Genomic DNA, 20134 nt, shown 5'->3' with positions numbered 1-20134 from the left:
GATCATTGTCTTGACTCCGGCGCAACTCCTGCTGCATGTCTTTCTTTCATCGTAGTTAATCTTGCACACTCAAAACAAAAACTTCGATCGAGACAATTAATCCTAAGCAATTAACCAAGTTGTCCGGCATGTCATTGGTCCCTCGACGCTTCGTCCGATTCTTCGGCGCATCGTCCTTTCCTGCAGCCTATTGCCCAATCGGCCAGTTGGCTCCGCAACTCCGATATCCTTGGCACAATACCCGATCTTCTTGGCCCGATGCCCGAGTCCACGGCCCGAAGCCTTCTGTCGATACGTCAACCGATCCACCGGCCCGACGTCCAATCTTCTGACATGTTCCTCTGGCACAACATGATTTTCCTGCTTTAATTGTCTCATCCTGATCGAGGCATCCTGCGTCACTCAAAACGCAGATTAAATCATAAATATATATCAAGTAGTTTCATCATCAAAATACGAGATTCAACAATCTCCCCCTTTTTGATGATGACAACCACTTGATGACGGAGTTAAACTTAACTCCCGGAGTTTAAACAAACTCCCCCTATCAATATGCCGTATTGATAGAAACTCTTAGATTCAAAAATCTAAGCAACATGTCATCATAATCGGAGTTAACCTTAACTCCCAGAGTTTAAACAAACTCCCCCTATCAATATGCCATATTGATAGAAACTCTTGGATTAAAAAATCCAAGCAACATGCCATCATAAACTTATGCATAACATGTCATGTCATCAACATACTTCTCCCCCTTTGTCATCAACAAAAAGGAGAAGTACCACAATCAAGTGTTTGTGATATAAGTTTAACTCATTGCATGAAAAACATAATATCTATTGTTATCATCATGCAAGTTTGCTATCATCAAATGGTAAGATATCAACATGTAAAATTGCGATTCAAGTTCTTGATATCTTAACATGATATGACATTCATAGCACCTATTCATATGAATGCTGCTTTTGATATCTCATCATAATATGGCATTTATAACATCTATTCATATTATTCAAATATGGCACTCATAGTATCAATTTATATATTTCTCCCCCTTTGTCATCAACAACAAGGAGAACGATATAAGCAAATTTTAAATATAAGTGCGATGCCATAAGTTGGTTCATGTCATTTTCCAACAGTGAGTGATAGGATACCAATTATACAAACATCTCGAGGAAAACATGACATGGAGATAGCTTTTATTGCTTCTTCCTTTTTATTTGTTATCTTTTTACATGAAGGAGGAAAGCCATATGTGAAGTTCAAATCGATAAGATATTAAAGCACACTTTATTTTTGCAAGGATTAAGATATGTAAGTGAGTCAAATCCTTGTATGTAAAAATATCTTCCTTTTATAAGAGGGAATCATCAAATATGTTTCTCGAAAAATATTTTTCACATGATAAGTGCATTTGCTAGATGATTCCATATGTCAAAAATCAATGATGTGAATTAAACTTGATATGACATATGCTTGTTAAGTTTGGAAGAGGATATTGTATCAAGAAAATCCAATTGTTAGGATCAAGAAAATCCGAAAATGAAATTTGACACTTTCATACATTCGGACAGGGTTTTACTAGAGATATTCAATTACAATCATGAAGGTAAAACATGCTTATTATCATAGAAATTTTTATATTCAAGCACATAATTTCCAACATGTAATCATGGCAAGTAATTGTGTAAAATCATTATGGCAATCAAGTGATTTGATCATTCAATCAAAAAAGTCTGAAAAATAATTTTAACACGTTTAATCATTCGGACATATTTTTGCCATAGTTTTTCAAATATAATCATGAAGATAAGGCATGCTCATCATCATGGTAGTATGATAGCAAGTTTACCATATACAAACTAGTAAAAAAATTCTACATTTTAAGGCCCGCAAGCTAGCAATTTTGAGATGTTCAAGAAAGCAACTCTTGCTTCTTGAAATATAAGTTTTGCTAGATGTGCAAGTTAACTTTTTGCTTCTTGAGATAGGCAAGATAGCATTCCTTGGTGATGTTCAATATAGCTAAGTTCTACATCATGCAAGCTAGTGAATTTTATAACATTTTAGAACATGCATAATCACCAAAGCATCATAAATTTTAATGTTGTGCAAAATTACAAATTTTGCATGATTGCATTTGTGTGTCTTGAGATTTGCAAGATAGCACTTCTTGGTGATGTTCAAGATAGCAATTTCTTCTCTTTTGAGAAGTGAAATTTTTGCTTTCTTCTTGAATTGTGCAAGCTAGCTATCTCCCCTTTTGTCATTGTCAAAAAGAAGGGAAAAACCCTTTACATCAATTTTTAAATCATGACAAAGGTTAGTATCAATCTCATTTGTGCATCATTATATTTTCAAATTAAAACATGTATATTTTCAAAACATATAAACTCATTATTATATGCATGATTCCAAATCACCATTCATATTATTTCAATCATTGTTTCACTTATCACTATACCTTATCATGCATAATATGTAAAACCATCTAACGTGATATAAATATTTATTTATTTATTTATTTTTTAAGCATTCATGATACACATCATACATTATCATAATAAAAAGCATATGCATCATTCCAAAACATAAATATTTCAAATCATCATGGTATTAATTTATCACATTGCATCCTACCATGTATGATCAAAACTTCTCATTTGCATACATCAAAATAAATTCATGAATATCTCATGCATTCATATCATCACTTGAGGAATATTGAAAAAGAAATAATTGGGTGATGAGATAAATATTTCATGAATACAAAGAATTGCATAAAAATCATATCATGAATACAAGGAATACAAGTCACAATCATTCAAGAGAAAAATCAAGATCATGATTTTGATAAAACTTATTTCAAATTTAAATCATCAAAATCATTTTTATGGCTCACAAAATTTATAACATAAATAGATTCATGATTTCATTGATAATATATTTTACCCCTTTTTAAGTGTTTCATTTTAAGTGATCGATTTCATGTTAGCATGTCTTTTCATTTATGAAAACATGCATCAATTTTTTTAAAGCCACTGTTATTATCATGAAAATCGATAATCCATAAATATCAAGAATCATCATAATTTCAAAAATATATACTCATTAATCATAACTTCAAATTAAACATGATTTCATATACTCAAAATCGAGAAATAACAATGGAAATCAACATGATACACATTATTACTTCTCAACCACATATAGCATGATTTCATAAGGTATTTTTAATCAAAATCATTTTGTTTATCATAAACATGCAATTTTCATGATTATTTTTAAAATTACTAGAATGATAAGCATGATTCCTAATTTTTTGTATTTTCATTATAAAATTATTAAACATGCAATTTTCAAGAAAATTAAATAAAAAAGAAAAATGCATTATGAAAAGCATTATGTAATTTCAAAGTAAATTAAAGGCATTTTGATTACCTCAGCGTCGAAAGGCGTAAAGGCGTAGTTTGCCACCTCGCCTTTGTTGATTTTCTCCTCGTCTTCGGAGGAGCTCGATTCATCCCAATTTTTGTTCTTCTTCTTGCGTTCAAAGCAAGTAGTTCCGTTCTTTTTACTTTTTAATTTTTGTTTCATTTGTTGTTTAAGTTCACCATCACTTGAGCTTATGCTCGAGTGGTCTTCAAATGTTCTATGTCCCAAATCCTTCCTGTTCTTTGGAAGGTGGTTCTCAAGTTCTTCACGTGCATTGCATGTCATTTCATATGTGATCAATGAACCAATTAGTTCTTCAAGTGGAAAAATATTCAAATCTTTTGTTTCTTGTAAAGTCGTTACTTTTGAATCCCACTTCTTAGAAAGAGAACGCAAAATCTTGTTCACAAGTTCATAATTCGAAAAACATTTGCCAAGAGCTCTTAAACCATTGACGACATCCGTAAAACGGGTGTACATGTTACCAATGGTTACGCTTGGCTTCATTTGAAAAAGCTCAAAATCATGCAGTAAAATTTTAACTTTCGAGTCTTTGACTCTACTAGTTCCCTCGTGCGTGATTTCAAGAGTGCGCCAAATATCGAAAGCCGTTTCGCACAAGGAAACCCGATTGAACTCATTTTTGTCCAAAGCGCAAAATAAGGCATTCATAGCCTTTGCGTTTAAAGAAAAAAGCTTCGTCTCTAAATCCGACCATTCGATCATTGGAAGAGAAGACTTCGAAAAACCGTTTTCGACAAGATTCTAAAGTTCAACATCCATAGAAATAAGAAAGATCCTCATTCGGGTCTTCCAATAGGTGTAGTCCAATCCGTTAAACAACGGTGGACGAAAAACCGAAAAGCCCTCTTGAAAGCCATGAAGAGTCATTTCTCTCGAGTGTAAGTCCGAAATAAGAAATACCGGGCTCTGATACCAATTGTTAGGATCAAGAGCACTAAGAGAGGGGGGGGGTGAATTAGTGCAGCGGAAATCTTTCGACGATTAAAACTTCGAAAGCTGCGTTCGTTCGATAAAAACGATTTCGATGTAAAAGCCGATTCTAAGATTACTTTAACTTAAGATTAAGCAAGATGACGTTAAAGTAGATCTATGAAGGCAGTTTACAGTTTATGATGGAAATCAGAATGCAAGCGCAAACTGAAATGCGATGTTCGTACGATAAAACTAATTTACGTCTAAATGCCGATTATGAAGATACTGAACTTTGAGATATGTTTTATAAATGCGCAGAAGGCAGTTTGAAGTTATGATTGAAGTCTAAACGTAAACGTAAACTGAAATATGATGCTCGTACAAAAAAGTCGATTTACGTCTAAACGCAGATTCGGAAAGCTCTGAACTTATAAACTCGTTCGTTAAGAGCGCAGAGGGCAGTAAGCTATTAAGGAGGTTTGCAGTAAAGATAAAATGCTCAAAGTAAATGCAAACCGAGATTTAGAGTGGTTCGGTCAATCTTGACCTACTCCACTTTTGGCTTCCTCCACCGACGAGGTCACCGACGTCAACTAGAGGCCTTCCTTCAATTGGCGAAGGCCAACCACCCTTTTACAGTTTCACTCCTTTTGACGGGCTTAGGAGACAACCCTTACAGAAATTTTCTCTCCTCTTTTTACAACTCAGAACTTGGAAGAACAGAGGGAGAAGAACTTTTGGCCTTTAAAACAATTTTGAGCTCTTAGAATCACAGAAAGGATCAAGATTTTGGTGTATGTTCTTACTCTTTCAGTGCTGAATGGGTGGGGTATTTATAGGCCCCAACCCAGTTCAAATTTGGAGCTCAAAACTGTCAATTCCCGGAATTCCGGGATCAGGCGGTTGCACCTCCTGACTGGAGCGGTTGCACCGCCTGGCAGAGCTCGAAGACTGAGCCTCTGGGCGGTGCCACCTCTGTTAGGGGTGGTTGAACCTCCTGCCATAGCTCGAAGACTGAGCTTAGGCGGTTGCACCTCCTGACTGAGGCGGTTGCACCGCCTGCCAGAGCTCGAAGACTGAGCTCAAGCGGTGCCACCTCTTGTCAGGGGCGGTTGCACCGCCCAGTCTCGCTCGGAGACTGAGCCCAGGCGGTGCTACCTCCTGGCTGGGGCGGTTGCACCGCCCAGTCTCGCTCGGAGACTGCCTCCTGGGCGGTGCTACCTCCTAGCACTATTTCAGGTCCGAATGGGTTGATTCATTCGGCCCAATTTGGGTCTTTCAAGGGCCCGATTGCCCCAAGATTAAGTTAATGGGATCACCTCTCATATCTAACTTAATCATTGTGCTAACTACGATTATTTCCTAAGACATTTACTGCAACTTGCTCCGGTACGTCAATCGCTTCTTCCGGCGAGCTTCCGGCGAACTTCCGTCGATCATCCGATGAACCCTCGGTGATGCTCCTGCGGACTTCCGGCAAACTCCTGGACTTGCGACGATCCACTTGGCGAGTTCCGACGAGCTTCTTTGGCAAGCTCCTGGACTTCTCGGATTTGTTCCCGTAGAACCTCCGACGACCGTCCGAACTTCCGTAGAACTCTCGAACTCCCAACGTGATCATTGTCTTGACTCCGGCGCAACTCCTGCTGCATGTCTTTCTTCCATCGTAGTTAATCCTGCACACTCAAAACAAAAACTTTGATCGAGACAATCCTAAGCAATTAACCAAGTTGTCCGGCATGTCATTGGTCACTCGACGCTTCGTCCGATTCTTCGGCGCATCGTCCTTTCCTGCAGCCTATTGCCCAATCGGCCAGTTGGCTCCGCAACTCCGATATCCTTGGCACAATACCCGCTCTTCTTGGCCCGATGCCCGAGTCCACGGCCCGAAGCCTTCTGTCGATACGTCAACCGATCCACCGGCCCGACGTCCAATCTTCTGACATGTTCCTCCGGCACAACATGATTTTCCTGCTTTAATTGTCTCAACCTGATCGAGGTATCCTGCGTCACTCAAAACGCAGATTAAATCATAAACATATATCAAGTAGTTTCATCATCAAAATATGAGATTGAACACAAAGAGCATGGGATAATCTGTAACAAGTTTTTGCTGTTACAGATTTACTAAGGCCGAAAGACATTGATGAGATGTGTCATATTGTCACAACTTGTGTGGAACTCTAGCGATTATGTATGTGCCTTCACTTTCTAATTATTATCATTAATAATTATATTAGATATGATACTATTCATCCAATAAATATTATGGTCCCAATGCCTCCTTAGCTCAACACTCTCCTCAAATCCCTCATTAGTTCAAGACACATCTCAACTAATTCCTCACTTAGTCTACTAAATAATGTATAACATCATCAACTACAAATGACTTTTCTCATCGACTAAATCTTAACGATTAATAAAATTAATTCATCTATAGTTCTTTCTTTAAACTCTTTAAATTTTATTTTTTTTAAAAAAAATATTAACTTAAATATCAAAAGAATACTTTTTTGCAGACACCTTCGTCATAATTCTTAGAGGGTTCACTACTGAACCTAATTATCTTCTTATGATAAGCTCCAACGGATAGATAGCTAATAAGCTTCAACACCTCGGATAATTAAATTATAATTTAACACTACTAAACACAAATCAAGAACAGGAAAACATGCAACTACGACGTAGCTTTTGCATTCTTAAGGTTGTCCGACAGAGGGGACACCTTTTGGATCAAATATAGGAGGGGACAAGGGGGAGACTGTTGGTGGTCAAATTATGAGCATGTCACGAGAACAAGCTCCCTTGTTGGCTTCCTAATGGACATGAATCAATGTGGTGGGGTGAAATGTTGGTAGTTTTCTTCCCTAAAAGCTATTATTGGTGCCGTCCAACTCACTGATGTAGGGCAGTGGTGGTGGTGGGCGGAGACACCAACCACCTAATCCTGCCGTGCCACTATCACCCTACAATCCATGCTATAGTCGATCACATCACGTTTTCCATCCCATCACTCTCCATCCTAAAATACTAGGGTTAGAATTTTACCCATTATAGTAAAATATACTTTTAATACTTTACAAATTCATATTCAATGATTTTTCTAAAAAAAAGACTAGTATTTATCGAAAGGTATCATCTTTTTTTTATTTATATTTTTTTAAAAATAATATCCCTATTTTTTAAAAAAAATCTAAAATATCCCTCAAATATTTAACTTGTTTATATATTTTTTATAATCTTTATAATGCTTTATTAATGTACTGAAAATACTATAAATGTTATTAAAGAATATCATATTGTGTTTCTTTGATTATCATTGCTTATAGATCATTATCATATCATATTTTTATACTTGTAATTAGTTTGATTGACATTAGGAGTCCATTTAAATATAAATATTTTTTAGTAAGGCTGGCTTATAGTGGTTTTTATATGATAGCCAAAACACTATAATAAGTCAAACTTTTGATTTTTGTTTGGGAGATATTATTTCTAAACTACTATAAATATTTATTTGAATCATATATCAAATGATTTTTAATATATTTTGATTTCATTTGAGACTTGGAAATATAAAGTACTAAAATTTCGCACGATCATGCTTTTATTTTTATTTTCAAATCCAACCTTGTATAACATGATACCATTTAGTGCTATTTTTTACTCTAAATATTTTGCATTGTTTTTTTTTTTTTGTCAAACTATATACAGTTTGAATAACATGATTCAACCTAACCCAAGATTACTTAAACCTAAACAACATATATGTTATATGAATTTTTTTTTATTTTTCTATATTACGATAAAAATGTCATATATGTTTAATTATTAACTCAAAGCTTTCCTAAGGAGTCCATTTTTATTATATTTATTTCATTATTTATTTATTTATTTACAGCCGAAGCATTTTTTCATTGTCCATCTCTTATAGCTCCATATTTTGTTATAGAATATTGAAGAACTTGAAGAATTTACCATGATATGATTCAGTCAAATCTGTCACTCTATTCAGATTGCTGTTCTATCCATCGATTTCTCATGTTTAAAACAACAAGGAAATTACCTAAACGAAAATAATTTGTTCTGTCCATTACAATACAACATAATCCGGGGGAAACAGTATTGGTAAATTATATGTAGAATATTCATAAAATTATAGTAATGATGATTTTAAATTAAATATATATATTCTATATAATTTTTGATAAAGAATTTGAGATTAATGTTAATGAGATATGATATAGTTTTACGATAGTAATCTCATATAATCCTGAATAGACTTGAGATCGATACTAACGATATTACATCTTTCTAATTCTAAAAAATAATAAATAAATTTCTTATATAATATAATGATTATTCTACCTTAAAAATAGATAAAAAGACTATCACTATTGCATTCTTTTTTTCTCAAGAAAAGTATGCTTTTAATCGGATGTTGCATTACTATCATAGAAGTCTCTTAGATAATAGGATGATTATTCTACCTTAAAAAAAGATAAAAATATATATGATAAACTACTAAAATTTTTACCAACTAAGCTAAGCTAGTTGACACATTCATATTAATATATTTATCTTACTATTTGAAAATCTCAACAATATTGTTATTATGACAAAAATAAAATTTACTTTTATTTCTAGATTTCATACTATAAAAATATTATTTTCTTTACAAAAAAAAAGCTTCCATGGGATAGGATCTGATTAACTATTAATAAGTATGATTGTCAATATTTAATTTAATTAAAAAATTTATTCTTGAATTTCTTTATTATTCTCACCCTTCCAACATGAAATCCATTATCCTATTGGTCAACTAAAAAAATATTAATTCATGTAATATAGTATTCGCTAACCTGTCTGCCACCTCACAGTGAATGATTGAGATTTAAATGCTATTATTTTTCGTAAACCGGCTCTGCCACCGGGTGATGGGGGGAGGGCCCACCTACGCCAGGAATCAGACAAGAAAAGGTAAAAAAGAAGGGTCACGGGTTTGCATAAATCCAAGCACCAAATCTACCATCGCACACAAGCCAGTCACGGACTGGTTATAATTCTCGCACCATTCCCCCCCTTTTCCTTCCCTCCCCAAAAACATTACCCAGATTCATCTCTCTCTCTCTCTCTCCCCCTCGTATGCAAGAGAAATCTTCCAGCTTTAATCTATAGAGCTTTAGTATCATTAGTTTTACTGGGGAAACCAGTCTTTTACTCTGGTTATGTATTCGTGCATAAACACTTCATATGTATGCATAGAACTACGTAGTTGATGCTAAGATAGAGATACAAAGCATTGCAACCCCCAGGTCAACAAAGTTGGCTCTAAATAAACCTCCCCAAACAAGCTCAGCAGACGTATGTACGTCTGGGGCAGATAAAACTACGGCACCATCTCACATCCGACTGCTCTGTGGAATCTCTCTATGCGACATGCTGCTTAGTTTTCTGTATTAAACTGCTATTTGTACAAGTAACTTGCCATATCGACTGATGATGAACCACAAAGATCTCTCTCTCTCTCTCTCTCTCTCTCTCTCTCTCTACTACTACTACTCCTCCTCAGGCGGCCAATTGCATGATACAGAAAAGACTTGTAAGCACCTTAGAGGATCGATGATGGATAAGGACGGGTTGGAAGCCTGTGGGCGGCTGCCCCACTCTCTAGCCTTATTGGTGCGTTCACGTGACTCCTTGTAGAGCTTCCCCATCAACCCTATATAAGTGTACCTTCTTCCTCCCCAAGCCTTCCACACCAAACACACTGCAGGAGTCCCATAGCTGAAGGAGTGATTCCTTCAACGATGGACTCCTCCAAGATCTCAGCCATCCTCATTACCTTCATGCTCTTCCTCTCCTCCGTTTCCCCCGTCGTTTCTGCTGGCACCTGTCCCCCCACCAAGCACAAGCCACCCAAGTCCAAGCACCATAAGCCGAAGACCCCCACTCACAAACCACCCATCACCATCCCGCCGGTCGTCGGCAAACCACCCATCACGGTCCCACCAGTCATCGGCAAACCCCCCATCACCGTCCCGCCGGTCATCGGTAAACCACCCATCACAGTCCCGCCGGTCATCGGCAAGCCACCTATAACGGTTCCACCCATCACCGTGCCACCAGTGATCGGAAAACCACCCATTACGGAGCCCCCAGTGGTCGGCGTGCCCCCCGTTGTCATCCCCCCGACACTCCCGCCCAGGAACACTCCCTGCCCTCCTCCTCCTCCGCCTCCAGCTCCACCAGCGTCGCCGAGTTGCCCCGTCGACACGCTTAAGGTCGGCGCGTGCGTTGATTTGCTGGGAGGGCTCGTGCACATCGGCATCGGCGATCCCGTGGTGAACCGGTGTTGTCCTTTGCTGCAAGGACTTGTCGAGATCGAGGCTGCAGTTTGTCTGTGCACCAGCATCAAGCTGAAGCTTCTCAATATCAACATCTACCTGCCGCTGGCACTGCAGTTGCTGCTTACTTGCGGGAAGACTCCACCGCCCGGTTACACATGCACCATCTAGAGCGTAGTCAAAGGTCTCTCGACCTGGAGTTGACCTTCCTTCCTTCTACCTCGTGTGCTTTTTATTCTCAGCTTGCTTTTGATCTTACGACACCGCTCATCATCTTTTCGATGCAGGTTGACGAGAGGACACGGGGATGTCCGACCCACTGTCCAAGTGAAAGAGGAATGCATTCATTCCCTTGTAGTTTCAGTATGTTGTGCTCAAGTCTGATAATAAACAACCGTTGGAATCTCCATCTCATGCATGCATGTGTTGGATTAAGCTTACGTTTACAAGAACCATCAAAACTGGAAGAACATGACTTGTCGTAAACAAATTCGTGACCCATCACTTGGTGTCGCTCTACTTCTCAGGGCTAAAAGAAACACGGCCGGCCATATTATCTAACCCAAATTTTGAGCACCTAAAAATTGAACCCACAGTTACTACTTAATTGGATCGAATCGCACATATTTAACGTATCGGATCCACATCACGTCATATTATTATTACACGAGGAGTTGGATCAATATTTTGGGAGTTTAGTTAGGTCGTAATGGATCCCCAATCTCATCGAACCGGGTTTAGTCCAATAGCAGACCGTGGTCGAAGTTCCATTCCGACCACACGGTTAAATTGGATCACATTGGGTTCGCCAAGCAAGATCGAAGAGGAATAGACATGGACTGGTACTCGGCACGTTTCTTCTTACGAGCGAGCTAAGAGGAAGCCCACGTCAAACAAGCCCTGCAAAGTCTTCTCAAAGTGGCTCCCTGAAATCGCAATCTCTTCCATCTGCTCTTTCTTAGGAACGGATGCAATCCCAATATATGCTCGGCCATGAAGTCATGCCTTGTCAATATGCCGACCACCGGCGCTCTCTGCAGTTGCATGCGCACCAAAACTTAGTGAAGCAAAAGGAGATGGGAAGAGGACTCGGGATGAGGTGCTTACGGAAGATGACTTGGGAACGATCAACAGGTGTCTCAGTCCCATCTCCCGGAAAAGTATGAGAGCCTTCGCCAGGGACATCGTCTCCACCACCGTGTAAGGCGACGAGTTTGTGAAGGGATGCAAATCAACGAACATCTCCATCTCTTCTGCGCTTACCTCTACGTCCTCGACACGGTCGTGCTTCCCCGATCCACGCTTACCCAACTCATCAGCCCCGAATTGCCCCGCCGCATCCAACCCTGCGACGCTGCGTGTCGGCAGAAACCGCTTCTTCTTCAACAAACTCAGCAGGTGTGCACGGAGGACCAGGCCGTACAGCACCGGAGAAGAAGAGAACGGCGGCTCATCTATCACGGGGAACGCGTGGTGCCCCGTCGTCTTCAGTATGTGGACCACGTTACCCACCTTCTCCACGCCATTAAAGGTTCGTAAAGGACCTGCCACCACATCGCTAACGGTGAGATGCCTCATGTATGGTTCCGCATGGTCGTCGAGATAAGGAAGGCCCTTCAGTCTCAGGATCAGGTCGTAGATGTTGGGATTGAAGGCGTCGGCCACGGTTTTTGATATCAGGAGAACCAGCATCACCAGGGGAAGCAACAAGAGATCGTTGGTTAATTCCAGCATAATCACGCATACCGACACCGTCATCCTCATCGTTCCGCCGAGGAAGGAAGCCGAACCGAGGACGGCGAAGAGACCATGGTCGAGGTTCGTGTCGGAGCCCATCGCCATCCCGACGAGCCGTCCGTAGCTTGCACCGGTTAACATAATCGGCACGAAAAAACCGAAGGGCGCGGCGACGACGCCGTAGCTCAGGATGCCTAGAACGTAGGAGGCGGCAAAGGCGACCATGATGGAGGACTTCTGGAAGTCGTCATTCGTGCCGCGGCCATACAGTTTCCGGATCGTGTCATCGTTGGTGTTGAAGAATAGACTGGCTAGATCGTTGTAATGGTCGGGAGGGCACTGGAAGTTCTTGAAGCCACCGGGATGAGCTACCGTGGAGCAGTCCTTGTTCGAGCAAGGTCTGCAGGGTGCCAACCATGGTAACCCAAACAGACAACAAGATATACATATGGAGACAGCAGCAGCCAGAAGCAACCTGTGGGCACGGCCTCTCCTGCACAAGTTAACAAGATTAACATTACTGAAACTTATTTGGGAAGATCGATCGATACGAATGATAAATCATCTGTCTGCACATACTCATTAACAGGGCTGCATACGTGAAGAACCTTCACCATAAGAACATTGTACAGACTTCCTAACACTCCCCCGATTACTCCGAGGAAGATGACCGGAGGTAGATCGGCGAGGCGATAGGCAACGGTATCTGCTGTAACATCATACGTTATCAGCCCGCCCTTCCAATATAACCCACAGTTTCCTCTTCCGCAGATGTCGGTCAGTGCACGGAGCGTGACAGCAACTACAGCTGTCGTGAAGAATGCTCTCCAGATCAGTGCACTTCTCCACCTGTGATAGATATCAAGCGAACACCACATGAAATCGATGAAGAAAGAAGACCGAACCAGAACATTGTGGCATTAGTACCATGAAGACAGCGACTCCAGGGCAAATAGAACACCACCGACCGGTGCACGCAACGCGGCAGCAACACCGGCAGCAGCCCCACAGGTGACAAGGTCACGCCTGTCTCTGTCGTTCTTGAAGTAACGCAGCCATCTGCATGTCATGCGATACTTGCGAGATCCACCTTGTCCGACCATAGCCCCGATGCATGCACCAATGTGCACCATGGGATCAGCCTTGCCCACGTGGAGCGAAGATGATACAGCAGCAATCGTGCCGACGATCTACATATGAATCCGGCATTGATGATGGTGAGCCTTCGGAGTACTATTCTCTCAAGCGAATTCGATGGGTTTCTCACCTTTACAACGAGGGTGCGAAGCGAGAAGATGTCAGGAGCGTCAACGCCATTCAGATAAGCCTTCACCTCCGGTATTCCCGACCCGCCCGCGGCAGTCGAAACAAAAGCCGTGATCGCCGTCGCAAACGTCAAAAGGGCCAAATTTGAACCGGCAAACACCCAGAAAGCAGTCCAGTACCTTCAACTCACCGCCACCAGTTTAATCCAATGCATCAGGTAAAGAAAGGAGAAGTATCTGAAATGTGGCTTACTTATTGGCAAGCATGAATTTGGAGACGGTGACAAACTTGCGGCCCGCGATGTTCTCCACTGCAAGGTTGTTGAAGAAGCCAACAGCGCCGGCGAGGATGCCGATGAAGAGGCAGAAAGTCCACTTGAGGAACACATACTGCAATATGGCCGCCCGGCCTCGGCTCCTCCAATCCTGGTTGAGGACGTCGTTCTCGATCAACCTAACGAAACGAAACATTCAATCGATCTTTACACACCGAACGATCGGTTCTGGAACAGAGATGAACCGGACAGAGTCATCACTCGTAGTCGAGGCTCTCGATGGGGCATAGGTTGGAGCCGACGATGGCGACTTGGGAGGTGGTGTTGGCCGCGTGGCGTCGGAGATCGATGGGAGAGTGCTCCAAAAGAGGCTCTCTTAGATTTCCTCTCTGCTGCTCCATCACCTCGGACGACGAAGACGACCGCGGTGGCGGCAATTCCTGTTCGTCAACTTGGGCTACGGTCGCCATGCGAGAGAGAGAGAGACAGAGATAGAGATAGTCTGATGGGAATGGAGTTGGAGGGAGGAGGGAAGAAATAGGGAGCGACAGAAGAGCAAGTCGTGATGATCGGAAGACCACTCCATCACAGCCGTCCTTTCCGTGGCCCCAAAAGACAAACCTGCACTGTGACTGAGATGCTAATTAATTAATTAATTAATTAATCAATTAATCAATTAATGTTATTTGGATTTCCTTTTTTCTAATTTCGTCCTTTTTATTTTGTTTAAGTTTTTGGGATGACTAATTTCATGCAAATTTAATTAAGAAAAAAAATTATCGGATCAAATTATTTTTCTTTATTGAACTTGCGTCATGATTAAATTATTTTTTCACTCCAATGGCCATTAGCAATATGGAGGAGCCATACTTATATTATTTAAAGAAAAAGATTAATCACGCGTTACAACAGTCGGTGCTGAGTGGTGTGCCACAAAGATAGTTGGGATCAGAAGTTGGAATCTTAAGATCAGTATCGTCTGGTGATCTGAACTTGATCCCATATTTCAACATGGAGGAGGCAAGTCAAAATGTTAATTCAATTAAACAAATGAAACAGAGAAATCATCAAAATACCCTTTGATTAGTAAAAGAGGACTCACACTTTTTTATTCTTTTGAAATATTGAGCTTTAATTAGATATAGTTTTATATAGTGTTCTTCAGAGTTCATACCTCTTTAAGTCGTAACAAAAAATTATATGATAATTAAATGATTTTGGGTCCTTGTTTAAAACTTGAAACCTATCGATTAAGACTTCACTAGCTAATTTAGTTGGCAGGAGGATTCAAATATTTGATCTTACATAAGAAAGTCAGATATGCTAACATATTAAGCATAAAATATGGATAAAAATGAGTTGTTTTTTCTTCCTGATGTCAATGGACTTATGAGATAGAGAGATTTGTATGGGCAACCTCTCTTTGCTATTTATAATACTATTTAAAAAAATTAATATATATAAAATTTTTGTTTTCTTTTTTTCTTATTCTCCTAATCACATGGCATCAAGCTTGTTCTTGCAAGATACTACCAAGTCACGATGTCAAAGCTAAATGGAGAACAACACTTTGTTTATGATAGTAATATACCCCACTTAATCATCTCTATCATATGAAAAAGAGTAGCTAGGGTTTATATTTGGACCATTGGGCTTCCTAGCTGTCGCCCCTTTTTATTGGACTGATTGATTAGAGTTGAGGGCAAAAAAGGTAACTCATTTAGGAAGCTGTCGTTAGGGCTAAGGTTTGGAGTTGTATATGGGAATAAGATCTATTTACAATTGTAGCTATTTGACCGACTTCTAGGAAGGAGGAACCCCTATAGCGTTCCAAGGGTTGATCCCCCTCAAAAATCAATCTACATATAACTCCTCTTGGGTTCTATCAATTTCATCATTGCATTAAATCATCTCTAAAAATGCTAATGAATTAATCACTGTCATGTAGTATCATCGTCTCCACTTTAGAAGATGATTATTTTTTATTTTTCCACCGAAGTTATTTTGTTTCTTTCTTACTACTTTGGTTATACTAGAGGACAATTTTTAAAAACTTCTTGGATTACCGGTGCTGCAGGAGTAAGCAAATACCATCCTTTATTGTTCTTCGATGATTCAATTCAATCAACGATCAATCGAGCGACAAGCAACACTCTTTCGACAAGCGACAAGTAGAGCTACAAGCGATCGATAGAGCGGTGAGCATATTACGCACCTAAGATAACATCTTTAAGGGTATAAATCTATCTTAAACAAAAAATAATTTTTTAATTATCTACTATCCAAAACCAAGATCCATAAAATAGAATTTGATAACACCAAATACATAACATAGAATTTTTCATATATCCTACTAATCCTCAAATCATGCTTGAATATAATATAATTTTTTAATTATCCGCAAACATAAAATCTATATCAGATAATTTGAGAACACCAAATACATTCAATTCTCATTCACCCAAATAATAAAACTTATGCAGTTTATAATTATTAAATATATCATTCAAAAACTTCATAAAATACAAAGCCAAACTCAAAAAAATCATTACCAATCACTTATAAACTCACAAACACCATGATCATAAATCAACAATTTATCAAGAGGCCTTTTAACACTTTTAATTGCACACACCAACTCATATTGAATCTTAAATTTTGATAATGAAATCAATTGATTTATGATTTAATCCGAAAAGTGATATAGAACTAACTATGATTATGAAAATGTAAAACAATTAGAGAATCAGATGATGATGAGCCGGAGTCAAAGATTGAACATTGGGTCGGAAGAATCGGACAATGTGTCGAGAATGGATGGATCGGGCGTTATGCCGAAGGTTTAGATGATGTGCCGAAAGTTTGCTAGGAGTTCGTCGAGAGTTCATCAAAAGTTCACTGAAAGTTTGGATGAATAATTGACATGACGGACAACTAAGATTGCTAGTATTGTAATTGTTTAATTATTGTAGTTAGGTATCAATTTGAGTTAGTTTGGGGAGTTATCCTACTAACTAAATTATAGGCCAACTAGGCCCGAATCAGGATTGAATTGGGCCGGATGGATGGCCCATTCAGTGACTTAGAGCCATGTCAAGTGATGGCACCGCCAGGACTAATGGTAGAACCGCTTGAGGCTCAACCTCTCAGATACTGTTTGGGCAATGGTACCACATAGACTGGACAATGGTACCACTGATAATTAATTTTGTCAGGCAGTGGTACCGTTAGAGCCTAGTCTCCGAGGCTCTATCAAGCGATTGTACCACTCAGACTAGTAATAGTACCGCTAGAGCAGGGTTGTTAGGCGGTGGTATCGCCCAATAATAATGGTGGTACTGCTAGTACCCGAAAATATGAGATAAGACACTTTTTGACTTATAAATACCTCAATCTTTTTTGCTTGCCCAAGCATAAAAAGTGAACGAAAAACTTATGATCTAAGTGAGAAAATACTATTGTAATTCCTTGAGAGTTCTCCTTCTCTTCCCTAAGTAAAATTTTTGTCTAAGGGAGGGTTGAGAGAACTATAAAGCTTATCTTCTAAACCTGTAAAAAGGAGAATAGAGTTGTAAGAGGATAGTTGATCTTCACCCATTTAAAAAAAGATCAATAGTGGAAATCGGTGACTTCAACGGAGGAGGAATCAGGAGTTGACATAGGTCACGACGACCGAACCACTATAAATATAAATTTGGTATGCACTCTCTTTCTGTTCTTTATTACTATTGTTCTCTGTTTTAATTACTTATTACATGTACTTTAAGTTAAGCACATTTTCAATATTTCCGATAAGATTCTTCATCGAATGAATGTTTTTCAAAGTCGATGATTATACGATACCACTAATTTACCCTTGTCGATTTTAGTCATAACGATACTTTTGGATAACATTACAAGCAAAGTATTCTCTATAACAAAATTTTGTTAAATCATAAATAATATATCACAATCTTATAGCATTTCACTGCCCAATCCAAAATAACATGAGTTTAAGTGATAAACTAAATTGAAAATTTTATATAATAATAATATGACTATCATATTCATGACATATCATATTTGACTATCAAATTCATGACATGACATAAGCATCAAGATATAAAGCATGGATTTAAGAATCAATAAATATCATTTCATTAATTCATACTTGACAACTAAGCAAAGAGCAGTATATAAGCATATGAGCTCACATATAGAATCATATTTGATATTTTATATGATTCATTAATATCAAGGGACCATATTATAATATACAAGCAAATCACAATCATAACGTAAGGTATGAACTCAAGAGTTATGTTTGATATTTTATTCGATTCATTAATAATAAAGGAGTAAGGAGACATATAAGTGAACTAATGCTGGAATACAAAGCAATAAACTCAGGAGTATAGTTATTTTTGTTATTTCATTTGAGCAAAGAGAATCAATCATATCAAAGAATAGAGCAAAGGGTATCATATACACATATCAAGAACAATGCAAAGCATGAGCTTAAATGTTATATTTGATATTTCATTCAATTCATTCATGTCAATATCAATATAGTAGAGAAGTTTAGCTAATAATATATTTCAATCATATCAAAGGAACATAAATAATATAATGAGATCATAATATAATATAATTCTACTCATTTTTGAATGGACATAACATAAGTTTAGAACTCGTTATGGCTCCATAAGTAAAGCATATTTCCTTTATATTTCTGGAAAAAAGGCCCAAATATCTCATAAGCACCAGAGTATAAATAAATATTATAATTAAAAAATAAAAATATATTGGAAGTATATGTGAAACAAAAAAAAAAAGATACATGTGCACTTATAGAGCAATGCCAAAGATAACTTAAACATATGTATAACTCATTCAATTATGACAAAAATCAATTACTAAGAAATAAAAAAAGTTTAAATTATCAATATAAATCTCATTTGAGTAAGGATTTTAGTTAAAATCAAGTTTCAAAAGGTAGAAGCAAGAATGGATAAATTTAAGAATTAATCTATTATGGTAGAATCTATAAAGTAAATTTCACTAGATATTCAAATAGGCAATTGTGCTCCAATTTATTCAAATAAGATATTTTTGAAAGGATATAGAAGTCTAGTTTCAAATAAAATAAATTTTCTATAAATTAAAATTGTCAACAAAAATTTACAAGCAATTGAATCTAGATAGGGTAGAAAATAAAACAAGTTAGAAAAATTCAAGGGGTCAATTGAAATAAATATTTAGATATATATTTATATATCAAATCATTCAAATAAGGTACCAAAAGAAACATACAATAGCTTTATTTTTAACAAAAGAAATTTGATTTTATTCAGAGTTTTGTACAAAACACCATAATTGAAATAGATGGAGAGGACAAGTCATTTTCTCTCCCTTTGATAGAATTCAATAGTTTAATTAAAAGAGATGTTTGGATAGGAATTTTTACTTCAAATTATTTAAATAAGATATTTCATAAATATATAAGAGTCTAGTTTCTAACCAAAAAAAAGCTTTGCTTAATTACAAGTTTTATACAGAATTTTATAGTTGAAACAAGCAGATAGGTTATAAATTTTAAAATTCCAGCATTACAAGTTTATAACTCAAATTGATGCTATTGAAAGAAAGATAAAATTTTACTAATCATTCATAAATAAGGAGAAATCAGAGATAAAGAATCACTATAGGCAATTGTGCTCTAATTTATTTAAGTTAAGACATTGCTAGAAAGATATAAGAGTTACTTTTAAATAAAATAAATTTTATATGAATTAGAGTTAATAATTAAAAAAATTATAAGGAATTGAGTCCGAATAGACCAGAATCATCTTATCTATGTTTAACATAATTCAAAGAGTCAGATAAAATAAATATTTGAATAAGTATTTTTACACCAAGTCATTCAAATAAGATGATGAAAGAAAGATGCAAGAGTCTCAATTTAAAAAAAAGAGATTGGCTTGATTCAAAGTTTTGTACAAAATACTATAATCATTCGATATAAGGTAAAGAGGTCAAGTCATTTTATCTCTATTTGATAGAATTTACTAGATCAATTAGAAGAGATGTTTAGATAGGAATTTGTACTCCAAATCATTCGATGTATTGTCATAAGGATATAAGAGTTCGGTTTTCA

The 20134-nt window shown here is 37.7% G+C and overlaps 3 protein-coding genes across 3 annotated transcripts; 1 reads left to right on the top strand and 2 right to left on the bottom strand.

Annotated features, from left to right (window-relative positions):
- Window positions 1-10117: 10117 nt before the first annotated feature.
- LOC135599008 (36.4 kDa proline-rich protein-like) lies at window positions 10118-11135 on the top strand. The gene is made up of 2 exons (XM_065093629.1): window positions 10118-10905; window positions 11009-11135. Exon 1 carries the CDS (start codon window positions 10185-10187, stop codon window positions 10890-10892), a length of 708 nt encoding a protein of 235 aa, XP_064949701.1. The 5' UTR covers window positions 10118-10184; the 3' UTR covers window positions 10893-10905; window positions 11009-11135.
- A 423-nt stretch (window positions 11136-11558) lies between these two features.
- LOC135599007 (putative chloride channel-like protein CLC-g) lies at window positions 11559-13204 on the bottom strand. Its single transcript, XM_065093628.1, has 3 exons — window positions 13038-13204; window positions 11829-12951; window positions 11559-11755 (listed from the first exon to the last, which is right to left on the bottom strand). The coding sequence occupies exons 1-3, from the start codon at window positions 13073-13075 to the stop codon at window positions 11594-11596; spliced, it is 1323 nt and encodes a 440-aa protein (XP_064949700.1). The 5' UTR covers window positions 13076-13204; the 3' UTR covers window positions 11559-11593.
- A 174-nt stretch (window positions 13205-13378) lies between these two features.
- LOC135598222 (putative chloride channel-like protein CLC-g) lies at window positions 13379-14468 on the bottom strand. Its single transcript, XM_065091762.1, has 4 exons — window positions 14260-14468; window positions 13977-14177; window positions 13726-13903; window positions 13379-13648 (listed from the first exon to the last, which is right to left on the bottom strand). The coding sequence occupies exons 1-4, from the start codon at window positions 14466-14468 to the stop codon at window positions 13379-13381; spliced, it is 858 nt and encodes a 285-aa protein (XP_064947834.1).
- Between the last annotated feature and the right edge of the window lie 5666 nt (window positions 14469-20134).

This window comes from Musa acuminata, chromosome BXJ2-1, assembly GCF_036884655.1.
Source record: "Musa acuminata AAA Group cultivar baxijiao chromosome BXJ2-1, Cavendish_Baxijiao_AAA, whole genome shotgun sequence".
NCBI classification, from domain to species: Eukaryota; Viridiplantae; Streptophyta; class Magnoliopsida; order Zingiberales; family Musaceae; genus Musa; species Musa acuminata.
The sequence above is the reverse complement of the archived record's forward strand: the minus strand, read 5'-3'. Positions and strand labels throughout refer to the sequence as shown.

What these genes read in the sequence shown, in the direction of transcription:
- LOC135599008 (XM_065093629.1), top strand. Translation starts at nt 10,185, where the DNA reads ATGGACTCCTCCAAGATCTCAGCCATCCTCATTACCTTCATGCTCTTC.
- LOC135599007 (XM_065093628.1), bottom strand. Translation starts at nt 13,075, where the DNA reads ATGGTGAAGGTTCTTCACGTATGCAGCCCTGTTAATGA. An exon ending in GTATGCAGCCCTGTTAATGA is followed by an intron (nt 12,952 to 13,037) that starts GTATGTGCAGAC and finishes TAACTTGTGCAG; the next exon opens with GAGAGGCCGTGCCCACAGGT. An exon ending in TCGTTCCCAAGTCATCTTCC is followed by an intron (nt 11,756 to 11,828) that starts GTAAGCACCTCA and finishes ATGCAACTGCAG; the next exon opens with AGAGCGCCGGTGGTCGGCAT.
- LOC135598222 (XM_065091762.1), bottom strand. Translation starts at nt 14,468, where the DNA reads ATGGCGACCGTAGCCCAAGTTGACGAACAGGAATTGCCGCCACCGCGG. An exon ending in ATCGAGAGCCTCGACTACGA is followed by an intron (nt 14,178 to 14,259) that starts GTGATGACTCTG and finishes TCGTTTCGTTAG; the next exon opens with GTTGATCGAGAACGACGTCC. An exon ending in AAATTCATGCTTGCCAATAA is followed by an intron (nt 13,904 to 13,976) that starts GTAAGCCACATT and finishes GGTGAGTTGAAG; the next exon opens with GTACTGGACTGCTTTCTGGG.